The sequence below is a fragment of the Pistacia vera genome, unplaced genomic scaffold, assembly GCF_008641045.1.
Source record: "Pistacia vera cultivar Batoury unplaced genomic scaffold, PisVer_v2 Contig240, whole genome shotgun sequence".
NCBI classification, from domain to species: Eukaryota; Viridiplantae; Streptophyta; class Magnoliopsida; order Sapindales; family Anacardiaceae; genus Pistacia; species Pistacia vera.
Window position 1 is genome coordinate 809,231 of NW_022196047.1, and position 23,622 is coordinate 832,852.

At 32.4% G+C, this 23,622-nt stretch overlaps 1 protein-coding gene across 2 annotated transcripts; it reads right to left on the reverse strand.

Annotated features, from left to right (window-relative positions):
* Positions 1-19,156: 19,156 nt before the first annotated feature.
* On the reverse strand, positions 19,157-22,057 carry LOC116131752 (probable glucan endo-1,3-beta-glucosidase A6). 2 transcript variants are annotated; one of them, XM_031417437.1, is made up of 3 exons: positions 22,049-22,057; positions 19,578-20,862; positions 19,157-19,194 (listed from the first exon to the last, which is right to left on the reverse strand). In XM_031417437.1, the coding sequence occupies exons 2-3, from the start codon at positions 20,788-20,790 to the stop codon at positions 19,157-19,159; spliced, it is 1,251 nt and encodes a 416-aa protein (XP_031273297.1). In that variant the 5' UTR covers positions 20,791-20,862; positions 22,049-22,057. The 2 variants fall into 2 exon arrangements, with proteins under 2 accessions (XP_031273297.1, XP_031273296.1); XM_031417436.1 differs by lacking the exon at positions 22,049-22,057 and having other exon boundaries at positions 19,578-20,874.
* Between the last annotated feature and the right edge of the window lie 1,565 nt (positions 22,058-23,622).

Sequence of the window (23,622 nt, forward strand, 5' to 3'; positions counted from 1 at the left end):
TGGAATTTGGATAATACGTAATCCTTTTTTACCACGACATATAGTCCACAATTAGGCAGTATATAATGAATTTCATTTCATCAAATACAAACTAATTAATTACAGAGTTATCACATAAAGAAAATTAATAAAAAGTGGTTACCAACTTATCTTTATTCAAAAAAATTTAAAACAAAGCATGATCCTTCGTCGAGTATTATACAACTTACACTATCAACATTTACACTGCAACAATACTTCACGCAAATTCCATTTCAAATTATAATATTGTTTTCTCCTATTTTTTATTATTTTTTTAACTTGAAAAATAAGTGTTGAGGTGTAATTAAAACTCTTATAATTATTTTTGTCGCCAATGTAAGTTATTGACTTTTGAGAAATTCTAGAGACACCCTTGAATGTTTGCAAATTCATGTATCAAATTTTTGATAAACAGAGAAGATGGGTTTGGAGACAAAGCTCAACAACAAAGAAAGATTTTTGATAAATTCCATGATTTTTTATGAAGGATTCTAATAATTATACATGTGGCATTCATTTAATATAAACAAATTCATGTAATAGGAAAGCCTAAAAGTTATTTTAGTTAAAAATAATTATATAATTTAATTATCATATCTCTAAAAATTAAAAAATAGAATATTGGAATAGAATGTTTTATTATAAAAAATAATTAATAATTTTATTTATATTCAATGTTATATAACCTAGTTTAAAGTATTGTCTTAGATTCCAAATATGCTGAAAACCGCATCATATATTATCCTTTTAAAAAAATTGTGATATTAATTAACTTGGTATATAAATGCTTAATATATGTAAACTTTTTTCAAAAAATTATAACCTCTGTCTACATGCAAACACATGGTAGTTTAGAGTACTTATCATTTTCGTTTTTCAGGTGGATCCTCAATTAAATGGTCTCCATATAAATGCTAGACACTATGTCGGATAATCCACTTTCATTGAATATATTCCTTCCTAATAATTTCCGATCAGTAATTTTGGTGGAGGAAGTGACAATTTCAGTCACATCTTCTTACCATCCTTTGCCATACTGTCCAGCAAAGAACTCTTAACTCTACAAATTCACAACAATCTCAACACCTAACAACCAAGCAAACACAACAACTCAAACAACCAAGATTACAACAACTCTGTATCACATTTTCCAACTCCAAGCCAACACAAGCATTCCATTTGACTAAAACTGCACCAAACCAACAATCAAAGAAGAGAGAAATGATTACTGCACCAAACCAACACAGAGAGAGAGATTACTGCACCAAACCAACAACATCAGAGAAGAGAGAAATCTGAACAGAATCAGCACTCGCGGAAAAAAAAAAGAGAAACAAGGTCCGCGGAGATAACAGAGGTCTCAGAGAGATCAAGAACAACGAAAGAACGAGTCAGACGTCGCCGAAAAACAGAGAAACAGAGGGTCAGACGTCGCCGGAAGAAACAAAGGGAAGAGGTCAGACGTCGCCGAAAAACACAGGGAAGAGGTTAGAACGTCGTCAGAAAACAGAAACACGCAAATGGGTTTAGGGTTTACGCATCCAGAGCTCTGATACCATGTTACTCTATATTTCACTTATGTCAACAGTACACCCAACTCAAAAATACACACACTCAATAATTAAAAATATACCTTTACACTATTTATTACATAGTTTCCAACAAATTGCAAGCAGAAACTTAAATTCTTACGACATTTAAGATGGTATTGATCTTTTCTACTACAGTGTAGACCTAGTCAGTTCACAAAACATTTACAGGATCTTAGCTGAAATATCAATGGGTTAAAGAATGCAATTAAATCAACTTATATTTTTAGTGATAACTAACTGAGGAACTCAACTCTTCTAAATGCAAGCAGAAACATAAACTCGTATTTACATTAAGATGGTATTGATCTTTTCTCTACAGTGTAGATCTCAATTAGATCGGAAACCATTTACAGGATCATTGCCTAAATTCAAAGTAGTTTAGCATCACCTTCGACAAAATAAGCTAAGGAAATATCCTCAACATCAATAAATTAAAGAGTTCAGTTATACACAAGTACAGACAGTAACAAACAACTACCTTTTTTATGATAACTAACCAAACAAATCAACTTTACTAATTGCGGGAAAAACCTTTTAATTTATGTCGAACCTGTGGTGGCAGCAAATTCACACAGTTGACTATCGAAGATACAATACCAGTAACCATCTTCACCATAGATTTTAAGGGTGTCTAGAATCAATTGATACTTTAGAAGACCTATGTTCCACAAGTTAATACTTGTTATTTTTTCAGTAATATAGAGACAATGTGGCATTCTTGACTTTATGATTAAATATTTGGTTCATTTATCTTTAAAACAGAATTCTCATATGCGAAAAGAAAATATTAGTATGATTTTTCTCTGTTTCTTAATTTTCCTTTGATTCTTACTCCTCATTTTTGTTCTTGAAAGCCCTAATGAGAACAAGTAACCTTGTACTCATAAACAAAATCCATCTCAGGAAGAAAAAACCCATGATAAACTGAAAAGACATATTCCAATGAAACAAAGTAAGTGACAGGAAAGTGCTGAACTGCTAATGTCAGCATCCATAGAATGCTTATATCAGCCACAGAAACAAATTTTGCAAAAAAGAGGAGAGGTATGTACAATTCTTTCATAGATTATATTTAAAATTTTAGAATCCACTATCAATTCTTCAGCAATTTCTGAGAATTTCCTAGCAATTTAAAGGGATTTCAGGACTTCAATTCCCTTCCCCCTCCCCCCCCCTTCCCAAAACACACCCAAAGAAAAAAGGAAAAACACAAATAATAAATAAATAAAAAATAAACTGATTTTGTTTTGTTCCTAGGTTCACACGCACAATGCAACTGCCAGTGGCTCTTGCTAATCTTGTGTGAAAATTTTCAAAATCTCAGTTAATCTAATTCATGGAAGTGGACTACATGAAACTAATGGAAAGAAATCGAAGAAGAGAACAAAGAAGAAAATACAGATGAACACTTGTGTAAACTCTTCAAATTCAGGGTATTTGTTCACTTTCACAAATGCTCTGCTATAGTGCTCCAGGCCACTACCAGCATTGAACTGTCAGGATTCTTCGTGGCACAGAAATACATCCTTCCTCTTCACACTACATGAAAAAAACTAAGCGCTAAATTACCAAACTAGACATCATTATTGTATTCCCAGACGAGTGAAATAATGAGCCACATAGTCCATATGCATTGGCACAATGCTAAGATTATGTCCACTCTTTCTCCATCTCTCCACATGCTACCTCCAACTAACACATCTTAAGAATTCAGCCCAATCTTACAGTAACCAACAAAAAGAGAGAGAAAGAAAACGAGACCTTTCTAATGTTACTTACCAAGGACGCTAGAGAAGGTCCAAAACTATATCCCATCAAACCTTATAAGAAGATTTCAGAGCAAAATCTTATCCTATCCGTTTACAAAATATTATATTTTCACTGTGCCATGTCTTGCAATATATGTAAGAGTCCCTACAAATGTTAGTCTTTAACCATCGACTTGAAAAGACATCTATAGTCTAATCCATATATACCCTCCACCCAAAGTCAAACTCATAAGAGAGAATAAGTGATTGATCTGCAGCTCCTACCAAGGCTGTACTGGTAAGGAAAGGATGAAGTACTGGAAGTTGTCACTCTAACTTGTTAGCACAGTGATAGCTAAATCTAGAAAACAACCACATGAAGGCATTTCTCCATACCATGATCATACTGAAATGTACAGAGCTTCACTCCTATCTTCAAATAAAAGCAATGAAATCATCCTCCGTTATATACTTCCACAAACTAACATCAGAGAAACTTCTGATTTCACTTTAGTTCATACCCTCCCTGATTCATACTTGGCATGAACAAACTCCTCCATACAATATATACTCTATAGCCTAGCCTGCAGCCGCTTGACCAGTAAAACTAGTAAAACTCCCCCAATTTCCTGACTCCTTGCCCCCCACTATCAGAAGGCCAATAATATGAAGCTGCAAGAGAGATGAATAGTCGGACAGAGGTCATTTTAGCCACTGGGGAGAATGTCTCAGAATAATCAATACCATACGTCTGAGCATAACTTTTAGCAACCAACCGAGGCACAGTCCCATCGGGATTAGCCTTCACTGTGAAAACCCATTTGCACCCAATAGCCTTTTTATTTTCAGGCAATCCCATTAGAACCCATGTATCATTATATTCTAGAGCCAACATCTCTTCTTCCATAGCCCTTCGCCACCCATCATGAGCAATTGCTTTAGACACAAAGTTCAGAAAAGGTATGCAAACTGAGGAAATCTTTATATGGCTTAAAGCAATCTCCACGGGTGTGGTTTGGGAGGTTTAGCGAAGTGGTGACTCAGTCTGATTTACATAAGAGTGGTTTCAAAAAAGGAAACATCAGCTGAGATAAGGTACTTACCTAGGACAGGAGAAAAACAACGATAACCCTTCTGATATCAGGAATAACCCACGAATATGCACTTGAGGGACCTAGGTTCAAATTTGGATGCACGAGGTCTAACATCTTGAACAAAGCACGTGCACCCAAACACTTTAGGAGGAAGAGAGAATAAAGGTTGTGATGGAAAAAGGATGGAGAACAGGATTTGACCGCCCAAAACAGAAGAAGGCATGCAATTGATCAAGTGACATGCTGTAGAGATAGCATCTGCCCAAAATTCTGTAGACTTTCATGTGAAAAAGGAGAGTACGAGCGACTTCTAATGAATGACGATTTGTGCGTTCAGCAACTCCATTTTGCTGAGGTGTATAAACACATGAATAATACCTCTAGTAGACAGAAAGGAAGAGAAGGGAGCAGAAAAGTATTCTTTGGCATTATCACTTCTGAGAATTTTAATAGATGCAGTAAATTGATTTCGTATTTCAGCATAAAAGGTACAAAATATGGAGAATAGTTCAGAACGATTTTTCATAAAGTACAACCAAGTTACACGTGAAAAATCGTCTACAAAAATAACAAAATATCGATATCCAGACTTAGACAACACAGGGCAAGGACCCCAAAAATCAGAGTGTATAACATCAAAAGGGGTTGTGGCTCTTTTGTTTATCCTAGGGCTATAGGACGCTCTATGGTGTTTTCCAAACTGACACGCCTCACACTCAAGGTGTGACACTGACCCTACATTAGGACACGGCCTTTTCAAAATGGGAAGGGGAGGATGACCAAGGCGACCATGTAGTATGTGTAGAGATGAATCACTAGTACACGTAACAGGTTGAGAGACAGGAGTGGAGACATCATCGAGCATATACAAGCCACCTGATACACGGCCCCTACCAATAATCCGCCTCGTCCGAAGATCCTGAAATATACAATGAGTAGGAAAAAAGTAAACACTACAATTGAATGCATTAGTAATTTGACTAACTGATAAAAGATGAAAGGGAAAATGAGAAAGGCATAAGACAGAGGAAAGAGACATAGATTTGTTGAGATGGGCAGTATCATATCCAATAGTAGGTGCAGTAGACCCGTTAGCTAAGGTAACCGACGACAAATTGGGAGAAGGTGTAAATGAGGAGAGAATACCTGTATCGCCTGTCATATGGTGGGTAACACCAGAATCAATGACCCAATTACTACTAGAAGTGGACAAACAGACTGTAGGATTACCTAACTGGATTAAAGTAGTGGTAGTCGATGGGATGGAGGACTGGGAGCAAGAATTCGGAGAGAGACGAGCATATTCTGCTGCGAAGATAGTAACCTGTGATAGGGTGGGTAAGAGACCATCTTGAGTTACAACACGAGCAAACTTCTGAGTGTCTTGCATATTCAGGGGCTTGCCATAGAGCTTCCAACAATTTTTCTTTATGTGACCCTCAGCACCACAGTGAAAGCAACTACGAGGGCCATTACCACGATTGTTCCTAGGATCACGACTTGTCCCTTTGTTACCTTTGTCATCACCAGACTTCATGCTAGCTAGCGCCACATGATCAACATTAGGACCCTTAAGGGTTTCTTTGTCCTTAGACACTCCTCGATCTTCCCCCTTACTAACTCTGAGAAGGCGAGCAAAGACATCCGTAAGAGAAGGAAGTGTTTCACCGGTAAGAAGTTGTGTACGAGCTATCTCATATTCCGGTCTCAACCCAACCAGAAAACATTGTACTACCACTTGTTCTTCTTGTGCTTGCATCATTTTCATGTCAGTAGGGACAGAAAACATAGCCCTTTTTTCTTCAAAGGCTTGTTTTATCTCTGTATAATATTCGAGCAATGTCTTCTCTTGCATATTTGCTCGATAGATCTTCAATAACAATTTGTGGGCATGAGACAGGTCTTGTTTACTAGCATACAAGAACTCTAGATACTCTCATAAGTCCTTGACTGTATCACAGTGACCAATCACATCATCCACGGACGAATCAAGAGTATTCTGAATTTGATTGAAGAGCTTATCATCTTCCATGAGCCATCTTTTTCGAGTTTTATTATCATTTTCTGTTTCTTCAGGTGGATCCTCAATTAAATGGTCTCCATATAAATGCTAGACACATATCGTCGGATAATCCACTTTCATTGAATATAATTCCTTTTTCCTAATAATTTCCGATCAGTAATTTTGGTGGAGGAAGTGACAATTTCAGTCACCATCTTCTTACCATCCTCTGCCATACTGTCCAGCAAAGAACTCTTAACTCTACAAATTCACAACAATCTCAACACCTAACAACCCAAGCAAACACAACAACTCAAACAACCAAGATTCACAACAACTCTGTTATCACATTTTCCAACTCCAAGCCAACACAAAGCATTCCCATTTTGACTAAAAACTGCACCAAACCAACAATCAAAGAAGAGAGAAATGATTTACTGCACCAAACCAACAACAGAGATGAGAGATTTACTGCACCAAACCAACAATCAGAGAAGAGAGAAATCTGAACAGAATCAGCACTCGCCGGAAAAAAAAGAGAAACAAGGTCGCCGGAGATAACAGAGGTCTCCAGAGAGATCAAGAACAACGAAGAACAGAGTCAGACGTCGCCGAAAAACAGAAACAGAGGTCAGACGTCGCCGGAAAACAAAGGGAAGAGGTCAGACGTCGCCGAAAAACACAGGGAAGAGGTTAGACGTCGTCAGAAAACAGAAACACGCAAATGGGTTTAGGGTTTACGCATCCAGAGCTCTGATACCATGTTACTCTCTATATTTCACTTATGTCAACAGTACAACCCAACTCAAATATATACACACACTCAATAATTAAAAATATACCCTTTACACTATATATATACATAGTTTCCAACAAATTGCAAGCAGAAACTTAAATTCTTACGTACATTTAAGATGGTATTGATCTTTTCTACTACAGTGTAGACCTCAGTCAGTTCACCAAAACATTTACAGGATCTTACTGCATAAATATCAATGGGTTAAAGAATGCAATTAAAATCAACTTATATTTTTAGTGATAACTAACTGAGGAACTCAACTCTTCTAAATGCAAGCAGAAACATAAACTCGTATTTACATTTAAGATGGTATTGATCTTTTCTACTACAGTGTAGATCTCAATAAGATCGGCAAACCATTTACAGGATCTTATTGCATAAATATCAAAGTAGTTTAGCATCACCTTCCGACAAAATAAGCTAAGGAAATATCCTCAACATCAATAAATTAAAGAGTTCAGTTATACACAAGTACAGATCAGTAACAAACAACTACCTTTTTTATGATGACTAACCAAACAAATCAACTATACTAATTGCGGGAAAAAACCTTTTAATTTATGTCGAACCTGTGGTGGCAGCAAATTCACACAGTTGACTATCGAAGAATTATCAATACCAGTAACCATCTTCACCATAGATTTTAAGGGTATCTAGAATCAATTGATACTTCAGAAGACCTATGTTCCACAAGTTAATACTTGTTATTATTTTTCAGTAATATAGAGACAATGTGGCATTCTTGACTTTATGCATTAAGAATATTTGGTTCATCTTATCTATTAAAACAGAATTCTCATATGCGGAAAAGAAAATAGTTATTATGCTATTTTTTCTCTTGCTTCTTTAATTTTCCTTTGATTCTTACTCCCTCATTTTTGTTCTTGAAAGCCCTAATGAGAACAAGTAACCTTGTACTCAATAAACCAACTCCATCTCAGGGAAGAAAAAACCAAGATAAACTGAAAAGACATATTCCAATGAAACAAAGTCAGTGACAGGAAAGTACTGAACTGTTAATGTCAGCATCCATAGAATGCTTATATCAGCCACAGAAACAAATTTTGCAAAAAAGAGGAGAGGTATGTACAATTCTTTCAATAGATTATATTTAGAATTTTTAGAATCCACTATCAATTCTTCAGCAATTTCTGAGAATTTCCTAGCAATTTAAAGGGATTTCAGGACTTCAATTCCCTTCCCCCTCCCCCCCTTCCCAAAACACACCCAAAGAAAAAAGGAAAAACACAAAAAAATAAATAAATAAATAAAAAATAACTGATTTTGTTTTGTTCCTAAGGTTCACACGCACAATGCAACTGCCAGTGGCTCTTGCTAATCTTGTGTGAAAATTTTCAAAATCTCAGTTAATCTAATTCATGGAAGTGGACTACATGAAACTAATGGAAAGAAATCGAAGAAGAGAACAAAGAAGAAAATACAGATGAACACTTGTGCAAACTCTTCAAAATTCATGGTTATTTGTTCACTTTCACAAATGCTCTGCTATAGTGCTCCAGGCCACTACCAGCATTGAAATAGTCAGGATTCCCTTCGTGGCAACAGAAATACATCCTTTCCTCTTCACACTACATGAAAAAAACTAAGCGCTAAATTACCAAACTAGACATCATTCATTGTATTCCCAGACGAGTGAAATTAATGAGCCACATAGTCCATATGCATTGGCACAATGCTAAGATTATGTCCACTCTTTCTCCATCTCTCCCACATGCTACCTCCAACTAACACATCTTTAAGAATTCAGCCCAATCTTACAGTCCAACCAACAAAAAGAGAGAGAAAGAAAACGAGACCTTTCTAATGTTACTTACCAAGGACGCCTAGAGAAGGATCCAAAACTATATCCCATCAAACCTTATAAGAAGATTTCAGAGCAAAAATCTTATTCCTATCCAGTTTACAAACATATTATATTTTCACTGTGCCATGTCTTGCAATATATGTAAGAGTCCCTACAAATTGTTCACGTCTTTAACCATCGACCTTGAAAAGACATCTTATAGTCTAATCCATATATTACCCTCCACCCAAAGTCAAACTCATAAGAGAGAATAAGTGATTGATCTGCAGCTCCTACCAAGGGCTGTACTGGTAAGGAAAGGATGAAGTACTGGAAGTTGTCACTCTAACTTTGTTAGCACAGTGATAGCTAAATCTAGAAAACAACCACATGAAGGCATTTCTCCATACCATGATCATACTGAAATGTACAGAGCTTCACTCCTATCTTCAAATAAAAGCAATGAATATCATCCTCCGTTATACACTTCCACAAACTAACATCAGAGAAACTTCTGATTTCACTTTAGTTCATCTACCCTCCCTGATTCATACTTGGCATGAACAAACTCCTCCATACAATATATTACTCTATAGCCTAGCCTGCAGCCGCTTGACCAGTAAAAACTAGTAAAACTCCCCCAATTTCCTGACTCCTTGCCTCCCACTACAGACAGAGAGAAAACCTCTCCTCTAAATGAACAAGTTGAAACCCGTTACATTCTCCATGCTCTTTTTTTAAGAAATCCATTTGAATTTTCCACCTTTAAGCGACTAGGAATTGAAGTTTCTCAAACTTAATAGAATAGTAACATCAATAAATTACATAAATATAAAGTATTATCACCCAAAGCACAAAAAGAGTAGCTAATATCAGCCTAAAGAGAAATATGCAGAGTAGAAGGTGCCATCATTACTCTAAGCTCGCATCTGCTTTGCAAGAAATTGTGCTTAAAACTGAGCAGGAGACATCTGTTTAAGACATATCTGTGCTCTATAGCTTCTATGTGTATCAAGCATGAAACAGATAAAATGCCTGAAGAAAATCTAATTTAGCAAAAGGGAGATTTGTAGGAAAGCAAAACTAACCTGTTTATAAGTTATACTTGAAGGCGGATCATGGTATGGATCCACAAGCGCTACCCGGTCACCATACTTTTCCGCAGAATATCTCCAAATATCAGGAACTGCTTGCCAATCATCAGAAGCCGATGCACCATTACTTGACAGCAATCCCTTCTCTAAAAGAGGTGAGCACCTTCTTATCTGCCTTGCCTCTATCTACAACAAAAAATAATAGACATGGATGGATATTACGACTTCTAATGATATCAGTGAAACTTAAACAAATTGATGGTCAAGAATTTCAGCAAAACTGATCAATGAAATGAACAACTTGAGAATTCGTGAAAGCAACTGAAAGTCAGGTAAAGATAAGATTTGAATATGTTCTGTGCATATGCATCATTAGGCTATAAAATTTGGAATTAAAAAAAAAAAACACTCTGGAAAATGAGGAATTGATGGATTAACATATATAAACTGGAAAATACTCTTCTTTTTTTTTTTTTTTTTTTTTTTTTTTTTTTTTAATCAAAGCGGTATTTATATCATTATGGAACTTTGGCCAAATCAAAGCTCTTACAAAGTAATCATAGCTTTATAAACAGTGGAAAATTCAGTAACTGGATGGATAAAACAGCAACCTAAGAAGACAAAACATCATAAACTAAAAACATCAAAGACAATGCTGACACTTACACATATCGCTAAGAAGTTATGACCTAGTTCTAAACCTAAATTAATCTTGCAAAATCTCATTTGAAGTAAATTCAAAATCATAAACTATAAACAGCAAAAAGATTCATTGGATTACCTTAGATTCACAGTAAACTCGAAACGGACGAGTCGGCAAAACATGAATTCTGTTACCAAAACAATGTCTCGGAAAGATTGTTGAAGGCTTGAATTTGAAATTGGAGCAAGAGAATAGAAGGTTAAAGGCATGGCGATGATCTGAAGAGCACAAAACCAGAGTTGAACTAAAACAGACGCTCGCCATTAAATTCAAAGAGTAAGAAGATTCAACTAAACAAACACAAATACATAAATGAATATAAAATAGTGTATAATTTCTGTGAAGGGCGATGGTAGCAAGAAAGAAAGACGCAAAAAGTGGTGGTGTTTTCACTCTGTCAGAAATCAGAAAATGGGATCTCCGAGTTTGTTAATAATATGCCAACTTGGTCAACCAATGATCCAATGGCCGTTTGGTGTCTTTAAAAGGGGGAAGAAGCTAACTTCATGGAATTTGGATAATACGTAATCCTTTTTTACCACGACATATAGTCCACAATTAGGCAGTATATAATGAATTTCATTTCATCAAATACAAACTAATTAATTACAGAGTTATCACATAAAGAAAATTAATAAAAAGTGGTTACCAACTTATCTTTATTCAAAAAAATTTAAAACAAAGCATGATCCTTCGTCGAGTATTATACAACTTACACTATCAACATTTACACTGCAACAATACTTCACGCAAATTCCATTTCAAATTATAATATTGTTTTCTCCTATTTTTTATTATTTTTTTAACTTGAAAAATAAGTGTTGAGGTGTAATTAAAACTCTTATAATTATTTTTGTCGCCAATGTAAGTTATTGACTTTTGAGAAATTCTAGAGACACCCTTGAATGTTTGCAAATTCATGTATCAAATTTTTGATAAACAGAGAAGATGGGTTTGGAGACAAAGCTCAACAACAAAGAAAGATTTTTGATAAATTCCATGATTTTTTATGAAGGATTCTAATAATTATACATGTGGCATTCATTTAATATAAACAAATTCATGTAATAGGAAAGCCTAAAAGTTATTTTAGTTAAAAATAATTATATAATTTAATTATCATATCTCTAAAAATTAAAAAATAGAATATTGGAATAGAATGTTTTATTATAAAAAATAATTAATAATTTTATTTATATTCAATGTTATATAACCTAGTTTAAAGTATTGTCTTAGATTCCAAATATGCTGAAAACCGCATCATATATTATCCTTTTAAAAAAATTGTGATATTAATTAACTTGGTATATAAATGCTTAATATATGTAAACTTTTTTCAAAAAATTATAACCTCTGTCTACATGCAAACACATGGTTAATTTAAAAAAAAAAAAAATGTGAAAAACCTGATATTTTACAAATGATTGGGTTAGTTTGAATATATATAATTATAAAGTAGGAATCTAGGATTTAGCAAAAGCTACGTAAAACAATATAACATCTTTTGGGCAACTGTGCCCGCTCATTCTGACAAGTGCTAAACTTATGCCATGACTTTTTGTCTATACTGGTTTTAATTTACAAATTTAGCCCATTTATCAAACATGCACTTCATAATGTTTGATTATGATAGATTATATGAGTGTGGATTTTATTTAAGGATAAATTTAGTTGTTTACCAATTATATCCTTAATAAAACAAAAAATAATATATTCTTAATATATAATGTTAAAATATATTTGATTATACAAACTTTAATAGTCTAACTTTTAACTAAATGATTTATCAGTCTAATTAAAACATGTTAAACCATGCTAGTTAGTGCTACATTTAGTAGTCTAAGCACATTTCAATTATTTTTGTCCTTTCTATATTTCGCAAGTACTATTAAGTTAAGTCATGTGATTTTATAGTTAAATTTATTTTTAGAAAAATGTTATCCTTACAATACAAAGAGAGTTACAAAGTGATGCCAATAAAAAGAAAAAATAAAGAAAGAACGGAAAAAGAGAGAGAGAGAGAAATCATGAAAATCAAGGGTAGCAATTGTCTTTGTATGCCCCATTTGTATTTGTCTTTGTAAGACTAACATTGCTCTTATGTTTAAACAATATAAGTAATGTTACATTTACACCATCCATTACACAATTTTTATTACACCATGATGTGGCATATCCCACATCCACACAAATTTTTAATTATTTTAAATTTTTAATATATAATAAAATAATTATTAGTAAAATGGTGATGGTGTAATGAAAATGATGTAATGGGTTGTGTAAATGTAGCATTACCCTATATATATCACTTATAGAAAAAAGAAAAGGAGGGCTTTTTTCACATACCTCCCCTATATTTTCTGAAATTTTAAACATTTATTGACTTTTCATCACAAACCACCCTATAACTATGGTGGAAATCAATGATACTATGCATCCAAAAATTAACTTTTATTGTAATTTCACTAACACATGACAAAATAGGCATCTAACTTCGGGTGGTTTGGATGAAAAGTCCAAATATTAGCAGACACTGGCAATTTTAGAAAACATAAGGGAGATTAGTGAAAAAGACAGTTTTAAAAATATCTTTTGTAGTAATCAGTTATTTTTAAACCTATATAAATAATTATTTTATATAAAATAATTTTATAATAATGTACTTGATTAAAAATCTATACATAGATTAAATTTCTCTCAATAAAATGGTTTCTAATTTGTAAATAATTCAAATAACCATTCCTTTTTCCTTTTGTTATTTTATTCTTCCAACGGATTTTATTTAAAAAACCAATTGTGTTTGATTATGAGGAAATTTGGCAATGTAATAATATGTTAACTTTGTTGGAATTTTTGAAAAATTCATGAGATTATGTGGTAATCTTAATATTTGATCCTTTTTTCTAACCCTATGCATTTAAGTACATGCATAATTAAGGGCTAAATAGTAATATAACTATATCCACTATTGGATTATTATATATAAAATATTATTTCAGTTCAATGAATGGAGAGCACGGTCAAGACGATTATAACTAAAGAAATTTCATAAATATATATAAAGACAGAGAAAGTCTTCTTCTTATATGAGTGTCCTGATATTTTCTTTAATCAGGATATTTAATATGAGGTGTTAGATTTTTTCAATGGTTGAGATCGACTAATACTCATATTAAAATTAGTTAGCTTACAAAATTCATGGGAGAGAGAAAGTGAAAGAGATAAGGTTGATAAATTTAAAACATTCCCCCGCCCAGGACACTTTCCCACCATTTATCAGGTTCTGTTAGTGTTTTTTGTTAATATTTAACTAAAAAGATGAAAATACCCTCAAATAGTATTTTCTTAATTAGTTTATTATAAATTAATAGTTAAGTCAGAGTCTTTACTCTCGATTATTTATTAGTTCAAGTGTAGATATATCTTTTTTCCTTTATTTAAGTAATTAAGAATATTGATTTTCTGTGTTAATTAGTAAAAATGAAAAATATTGTATTATGAAAAACATTATAAATTTAGTAGATTATTGAATAATAGTGATGAGATATTGATGGCATTATAAATAAATAAATATTAAGGTATTTTAACTTTAAATAATTTCATAGCATTACTCTTAATTTTTTAGGTTGGGTTAATTATTATTTTTGACTTTTTAATATTTGATTTTTTGGCTAATTAAGAAATAATAAAAAATTTATAAAGTCAAATATTTAAGGGTATTTTCATACTTTTAGTAAAATATTAACAGAAAACATAATAGAACCTAACGAATGGTGGAAAAGTGTCATTTTGAAACTTGAAGCGTGGGAAAGTGTCGTTTCATCATACCTTGGGTGGGAAAATGTAGTTCTCCCAATTTAAAATAATGTACAACTGTAACATCAAGTATTTTTTTTAATTTCAAGTTTTCAACAAATCTTAACCCTTAACAAAATCCAATGTTTCAAATTTAAGTTCATGATGGTAAAAATTATCAGGACATTATGAGAAGAGAAAAAACCTCTCTCTCTATCTATATAAACAATTTACACGATAGTTTATTGGTAATCATATTATTTTATGGTTGGCTTTATGACACCTACATCAACCATAATCTTTAGTATAAATATTGATTTTTAGACCCCCTCTAAAGTATTGTTTTTGATAAATCATGTGTCGTTAAAAAATAAAATACTAAAGAGATTTTGTTTTATAACAACTTAGGGGTATTATATTGAGTAAACTACTTTTTCCCACCTAAGGTTTTCCTTAATGACACTTTCTCACCCAAAAGGTTTCAAAATACTATTTTCCACTCAAAGTTTATATTATGTTACTACCCAAGTCGATTCTGACCGATTACGACAACAAAAATTCTCTCTGTCACTACCATTTGAACCTCTGGTTTCTTCTCTACAAAACTCATCTTACTCTGACACTTGATTTTTCTGTTCTTAGCTAATTTTCGGCTGATTCTAATGACAAATATTCAATCAGTCACCACCATTCGATCACTAGTCTCCACTCTATAAAATCTTTCTCACCATGTCTCCTTGTAGCTCATCAACCGTCGGTTGAGAAAGTGAAGTGTATTTTGGGTATTAATGGAATATACAATTTGGGTGGGAAAATGATATTTTGAAACCTGTTGGGTGGGAAAATGTCATCAAGGCAAACCTTGGGTGGGGAAAAACCGTTTACTCTTTTATATTTAAGAGAGTAACTTAAATTAATGTGTAACAATTTTTTTTGTGTTTAATTTTACCCTTCAATTAAAATTATTAAAAAATCCATCTATAGTCTTGTCTTTAGAAGCATGTGAAAGTACAAATAGACAGGCCTTTCTTATATGAATTTATTATCAGGTTTTTGTTCTCATTGTCTTGAAAATTATGCAGATGTTGTACGTTTATAAATCTAGAATAAAAAATACAAATGATACTATTAAATATTAATGACTAAAAAGATGCCATATATAGAAGGCAAAATGTTGTTTTTTCACAGCCTTATCAACATATTTTCTCTTTCTTAAACAAAAACATTTAAAATTAAAATTTTAAACTCAAATTTCTCTTTCAAACATGATTTATTTATTTATTTTCAGTTTTATCTCATTCAACACTTTAATTTGATTAAATTAAGATTTATTTTGAAATATATATACATATATCATTGATGATTTATTTTAAAAATGTTTTCAAATTTCAAGCAAATATATGAAGCACGTTTTCATTTTTTTAATTTTAAAATACTATTTTTGACAAACATGTTGAAAACGATTTCACTTTCCATCTATATTAATAATTTTTTACATTTTCAAAAAGTACAGAACAAAAAGGAAACATTAATGCACAAAAACGAGATGTTATCTTAACACGCCTGCATTACATATGTGACCACACCTGCATTAAATGCTAAGCAGAAAAGATAAAACCTCTTTTTGAGCGATAAGAATTTCCATTAAGGAGATTGTGTTATTAGAACATTCAACCCTTAGTCAACAAGAGTTTGTCATGCAGGAGATTGCATCTTCGCACCCGTGCACTAAGACGACAGTTCATGCCTTCAATAGCTGCTCGTGATCGCAGCAATGCGATAGCTATCCAAGCACAAGGCATGAGGTTTTGAAGTCCAAATTTGAATTCAAAAAACTAGAGGATAAATATTATGCAATAAATCCTTAAAGTACGGATTCACGTCACATGCCGTTATTGTTATGCAATGGAAACACAAACTCTAACGTTAGTTATTGAATATAATAATAACAACTAGTAAAGTAGAAATAAATAATCAAAATAAATGTAAAAATAAATAATACCAGGAATTAACGAGGTTCGGTATTATATACCTACATCCTCGAGTGCTACAAAAGAAAACTTCACTATCTCCAAAGAATATTACAAACTTTTTAGGCAATACTACAAATACCCAAACTATATAGGCATAAAAATAATTACCCAAAACAAATGGGAGATACAATAAAATTTTTCAACTAAAGAGTCTTTAATGAAATAATCCTATACAAGAGGGGTATAATGGAAATACATTTTGAGATGTTTATAACTATGACTTGAGTCCTTATATACAGGCCACTAAAGTTTCCCCACTTTCATTCCTAAGCAAAAGGGGACATACTAACCTTTGACTTATTTTATATAAGTCCCTAAACCTTTCTTCATTTTTACTTCTACCTCATGTGAGATTTTGCTAAATGAGTCATTTTTCTGACAGTTATTTTAGGTTGATTTTATTTACAAATTTACTATTGTAATAGTATATAAGCTTACTTTTCACTCAAATTAGGGATTTGATTTCGTTCATACTCTATAAGTCATACTTGCACATAGCAAAAATGTAAAAAGCTATATAAGAACAGTAGATGTAGGATTTGTATTATGTATTCAAACCACTTTAAAAATCTTCTCTTCGTGTTATTATTTGATTTCATATTCATCTATCGATCCAGTATCAAAATCACAATTTTTATATAAACTCTTACGTAAATCCCACCCCGGATCCTATATACTTTTCGTTGGTGCGAATCACAGAACTATACAATGTTGCATGTCAAACATACCCCAAGTCACTATCTTGATCCTGACTTTTAAATAAAATAATAAATACATCTATGTAATAATTTTTTTTGAATACTTCAAATTTTTGTTTCATCTCCGTTTAAAATTTAATCCAAACTCGATTTGATTTCATAGAAGAGAAATCTTCACCACTGAAAAACTAGTAAACAGATGAACAAAACTAACAGATTGGTTAAGTTCTTCTATTTCAACAAGAGTCTATGAGAAAAAACTTCATTATCAACCCAAACATGATGAAATTGTAATCGGAGTAAGGAAATAATTTTTCCAAAACCAAATCCATAATTAAACTCGAGTTACCAAAATCCAAAATTATAATTATTCTAAAAAAAAAAAAAGATAATAAAAAATGGTCCATATGGATTAATGTGATCAAATGAACTTGAATAAGAAATTAGAGTTATATATTTTAATGCTAATTAAGTAATTTTTAAGTCATAAATTTTTATAAAATTTTTGTATTAGAATAGCTTGATCCATTAATAAATAGCATGAATTTACAATTAATGGAGCACATAATCAGACTGTATCTCTAAAATAATTACATATAATTTACAAGTAATTTTTAACGTAATAAGGATCACTTATTTTTTAGTAGCACTATTAAAATTGTATCCCGTATTTTGTGTCCATATGAAGTAGCGTAGCATTATTTTGAATTTACAATTAATGGAGCACATAATCAGACTGTATCTCTAAAATAATTACGTATAACTTAATAAGCAAAATATGAGCGATAATATTAATTATTTTTCTAAAAGAAAATTAATATGACTTTTAAATCAAAATTTATTTGCCGTGGAAAGTTTTAAAAAGTAAAAACCGTACCCAAAACACCAACTCCCTCCAAGTTTTGTTCAATGAACAAGGATACAATAGTCTTTTTACTCCTTTCTCACCTTCCTTTGCTTTTTTCCCTTTCCCCCCGCTGTTCCTATTTTTCATCCACCATGTTTTTCTTCCTGGCTTTTCCCAACAAATTGTTTTCATAATTGTGAGTGGCCCCAAAGTGACGTCAAATCTCCAGAATAATTCAACTTCTGTCAAAGCAAAAGATTAAGAAACGAAGTGACATCTAGGAAGTTTTTTTTGTTTAATTTAAATCAAATTTAATTATTTAAAATAAAATTACTAGTAGACCCACAACCAAATAAATTTATTGGACCTTTGTTTCATTATTATTATTCTATCATATTTTATTATTTTATTTTAAAAATCTAAAATTATATTTATTTCAATATTCTCAAAGTTCAATTTTACTTTATTCAATTCTCATAACATTAATAATTATCTTTCTTGTAAAGATAATTTAACTTTATTTTAAAAAAAAATACTATAATAGTAAAACAAACTGAGTTTGTTTAATATTTTGATATTTATTATTCAGATCTATAATTATTGGAATATATAGTCATAATCATGCAAATCAATTATCCCATTTATTATCGTATTGGAACTGAAAATGATACAATTCAACCTCATTCAATTCAAAGAAAAAGAGATGAGAGTACAAATAGGGATATAAATGAGATTTTATATGGTGAAAGGGTTAAAATTGACAAATTACAATATGATGGTCAATTTTCTTTGAATGACATCAAGGGGATCATTTTACCAAATAACCCACGGAGAAGTAAGAGGAGAAAAGATAAAAAAAAAAATTGGTCATTTTCTATATATATCAGCTCCTTATTTCAGTTCATTAGCTTAATGCCTTAAACATCTTAAAGAGTCACACTGGGGAAATTGCAACTGCCACGACCTGTAAAAACAATTATCCAAATACCCAAATTAAATAAATAAATAAATAAAATAAAAAACTAGAAAAAAAAACTAATTAGTTTACATGTTAAGTTAAACATAGTCTTGCATAGGATATAATCGGTATTCAGAACCTTTTGTTATGAAAATATTTGTATCGGTAAAAATTAACAAAGAAATATTGGAGAATTATTTATGGGTACAATTTGAAGGTGAATTACTAATTGCTAGTGTAAATGTACTTTTCATTATGCACTACTCCTTTAATGTTTAATTTAAAAAGTTTATCACATCAAAATTGCGGATTTCTGTTGATTTTATTAGAAAAGTATAATCAAATCAAATTTATCACTTAAAAAAAAAAAAAAAAAAAAAAAAACTCACTTGGGTTTCTCGTGGTCTGTTGGGCCAGTCCATTGAAGTGGCAAGTGGCACCGATGCTCCTAAATTGCGCCCAATACGAACTGAATGCAAAACTAGCATGCCAAAACACCGATAATGGCTCATAACACTCTTTCCCTGGAACCAAAGCATCACATGTCTCATTTCCCTGACTGCATGCATACGTTAAAGCCGTGCTGAGGCTCATGACGTCCGCCCCTCTAGCCGCCACACACCAAACTTTGCCTTTGTATGGCTGATTATTTTGCGGCGCCGGCAGTGGCTTGTAATCAGATAATTCTCGCTTTCCCGTTAAATCAATTTCATAAATTGATATACCATCCGAGTGAAATAAACCCCAGTGCCTCTCAATCCCCGGACCAGGCTTCTGGTTCTCGTCGAAAAGTGAAAAGATGAATGTTGGAATCACTAATCCGGGTCTAGCAGGCGTCCCTAAAGCTGGCTTAGTAGTCATTTTCTTGATGAGGTTTCGGTTGTAAGTAGCTGCATTGTAAATATTGGCTCCTACTTGCTCTATATCACCATTGTTAGGCCACCCAGTTTCCGATATTGCTATTGGGATATTCGAGTAGCCGAGTTTTTCGACTGCGAAAATAACTGAATCGAGCATTTGGTCTAGAAGATTTGTGTAAACAAGGCCAGATGTTGGGTCAATGTAGTTTTGTGTCGCTTTAAAAAGAGCGAAATCAAGGCTGATGTTGATTGAGTTTGTGGACCAGGCAAAATAAGGGTACACATCAATGAAGAAAAAAGATTTTGTCTGGTTCAGGAAATTTAGCAATGGAAGCATCACTAAATTTGAAATATCAGACCGAAATTCTCCACTTGATGGAGGAAAACTGGTTTGGAATATGTCCATGGCCAAAGGGGTACCAACTTTAATATTATGAATATTTTGAGTTATGAGAGAATTCTTGATTTTGTGCATGGCGGGTACTAGATTGTGCCATATTTGTTGATCTTGTGGGGAGGAATAACTGAGGATTTCATTGCCAACGAGGATAAATCGGATCATGGTTTCAGGATAGTAGGCGAGGACATTATTTTGGACCCACTGGTCTGCTGAAGTTTGGCTAGAAGAAATGTCGATAATTTCATGGTTTTGAACCATAATGGAGACTTTGAGATTGGTTCCCGAAAGGAGTTTCAGGATTTCAGGATTGGCGTCATAGATTTTAACTTGGCCTGCTTCCATGGATTTGATGAGTTGAATGGATTGATATGGAGACGGCAGATTGTTCCCTAACTGACCATAATTGATGCCAATCTTGTTTGAAGTTGCAGCACCTATCAAGTGAAATGATGATAATTTATTAGTGAAAACAATAAAGAGATCAGAATCCTCTACTGATCTGAGCTCAGAACTGATATCGATAAGCTAATACATGAAACTTACTTGAGAGAACAAGGAGAGAGAGATAGACGAAGAAAGCAATAGCACGAACCATTTTCCTACCAATTGTGAGAAGTAATGGGTCGTTTGGTTGCGCTTTTAAAGGGGCTACAATACAACCAATGGAGATTGTGTTTATTTGGGTTTAGTGTTAGAAAAAAAATGAAAAGTATCCCAAAAAATGATATTGGTGAGGGGCTTGAAATGAATGTAAGATTGTCTTGTGTATTTTGAGCAAGAAAAGTAGTAATTAAAGAACAAAATGCAGTAGATATGAGTAATAAAGTAATGCAGACATGTAAAGCAAAAGGAAAACGTAAAGGTTATGAGCTTTGTTTCTTCTTGGGTTCCCTTGGTCTGTACTGGCGTCTCCTAGCTACAAATAGTTTCGGAACAGCAGTGAAGAAAAATAGATGATAGTTGATGCGTATTAATATTATATGAATCACGAAACATATCCATACCAGTACTAAGATTTTTTTTCTTATCAACGTTCTACAAATTTTTCATAATTTTGTTTTAATTATGGAATTAATAAAGTAAAATGAGTGTATCTAGAGATATTGAGGGTGAAAACTCAGATACGTCATGCAAATAGTTATTTTTTAGGATAAAACCCTCAAACTAGTGGCAAATTAAAAAAAAAAAAAAAAAAAAAAAGGTTTGTGGGTTAAATCACTTGGAATACTTTTTTAAAATTAAATGAAAAATGACACAAATTTCATTTTTATCAATAAACAGATACCTTTATCAATCAAATTACACTTTTTAGTTAAAAAAAAAATTCCGTTTATTAATAAAAAAGGTGTAATAAAATGTTTGTTTATGGATATAAAAGTGTATGTTGCTCGATAAATGGTGTACGTTTGTTGATACAAATAAAACCTTTTGTCTTTATTTCTTTAATCTTCTTTTTAAGAGTAATGTTATACTCACAAATTTTTTTAGAAAACTTTGACAAGTAACAATTGGCTCGACCACAATTTATTATAGATTTATCTATTATAATAAGTTGAAAGTAGTAATTTGACCAAAAAAATATTTGAAACGATTGGACTACAAGTGGTGAACTGAAACTACAAGGACTTAAAATAGCTGTATCTTGTGAAACTGAAGAATAAGGGATTCTGACAATGCTGGAATAATGAAATTCTAAATTGCATGGTTGCTTCGCTTCCAACGGGTGTATCAGTTGCATGCCACATGGCATAAAATTAATAAAGTGGCATAATTCCCCACAAAGTGAGACTTTTGGGGGCAAAACTGATTTTCTCTCCAATTTTGTGTAATTCTCGTGTTTTTAATTTCAATCCTATAGTTCCATCTTAAACCTTTTTAGGTACCTTTGTTTATATTCTGCCAACCGAACGCATGTGCTGGCTTTATACAAACAATTTATTTAATGAAAAAATGTTTTGGTGGTGATTAAAGAAAAAGAGATGGTAGGTTGACGAAGAAAAGACTCCAACAAATAAAATTAGGTGCAATTGCACTGTTTAACAACCCCAACCCACTCCACTCCATAATTATATATATACCTTCTTTCATAAAGCCAATAAATAAAGGATCATTTTCATTCCAATAACACACATGCAAATGCAAAGATAGATTTATGATTCTGGGTTTCTCCATCCATGGCTTCTACTTCTCAACCAAAGCTATACTTACAAGGAGAAGTGAGCTCATTTAAAGAAAACAAGTCTTTTTTCAATTTCCTATCTCTACCAAGGCCTATACACAGATTCATCACAAGTATTAGAAACTTTTCTCGTCAAATTTTTGGTGAGTTGATGCATATTTTATTTATTTATTTTTTTCATATCTTTAATTGCCCTTTACTTAAAATGCTAGTATGCGATCCTTTACAAGCTCGTCCATTGGTTAAATAATTCATCCTTTTCTTTATTACAGTGAATAAAGAAAAAAAGGAGGCAGAAATGGATATTGGATATCCAACAGATGTGAAACATGTAGCACATATAGGACTGAATGGAAGTAGTTTTAGCAACACAGAATTAATTTCATTTCCTTCAATTTCTTTACAGCAGTTTGAACTTGCAATGGCTGCTCAGCTTCATCGCCCTTCAAACCCTTGATATCCTTGTTCAATTTCAATTTCAATTTCATTCTTCTCTAGATACACGCGGAAAACTGTAATTTTCTTTTCTTTTAATTGTTAATTTGACAATATTATCTTCACAAATGTTGAACCTTACTGAAATTTATCTAACTTGTTTTCATTTAAAGTACTGCTTGCCCAATTAAATATAACCCACCGGTTATGGATACATCATCTTTGATAGTTTTAACAGACAATAACTAATTGAAGCTATGCAAGCAATTAAATATAACCCACCGGTTATGGATACATCATCATTGATAGTTTTAACAGATAATAACTAATTGAAGCTATCCAATTAATGGGAGCATGCAGTTTACTGGAATTCATTACGGTACAGTCTTCTTCATGACTTCATACACATTCTTACATTTTTCTAGGAAGAACATTTCTTCTCATAAAACAATGCTCTAAGCAAAAAAGTTAATATCAAAACATTAAATACAATTCTTAATGAGATTCACACATGTCAAAGTTTTAGTGGTTTGTGGTACCAACCCAGCTTGCTGAGCTGA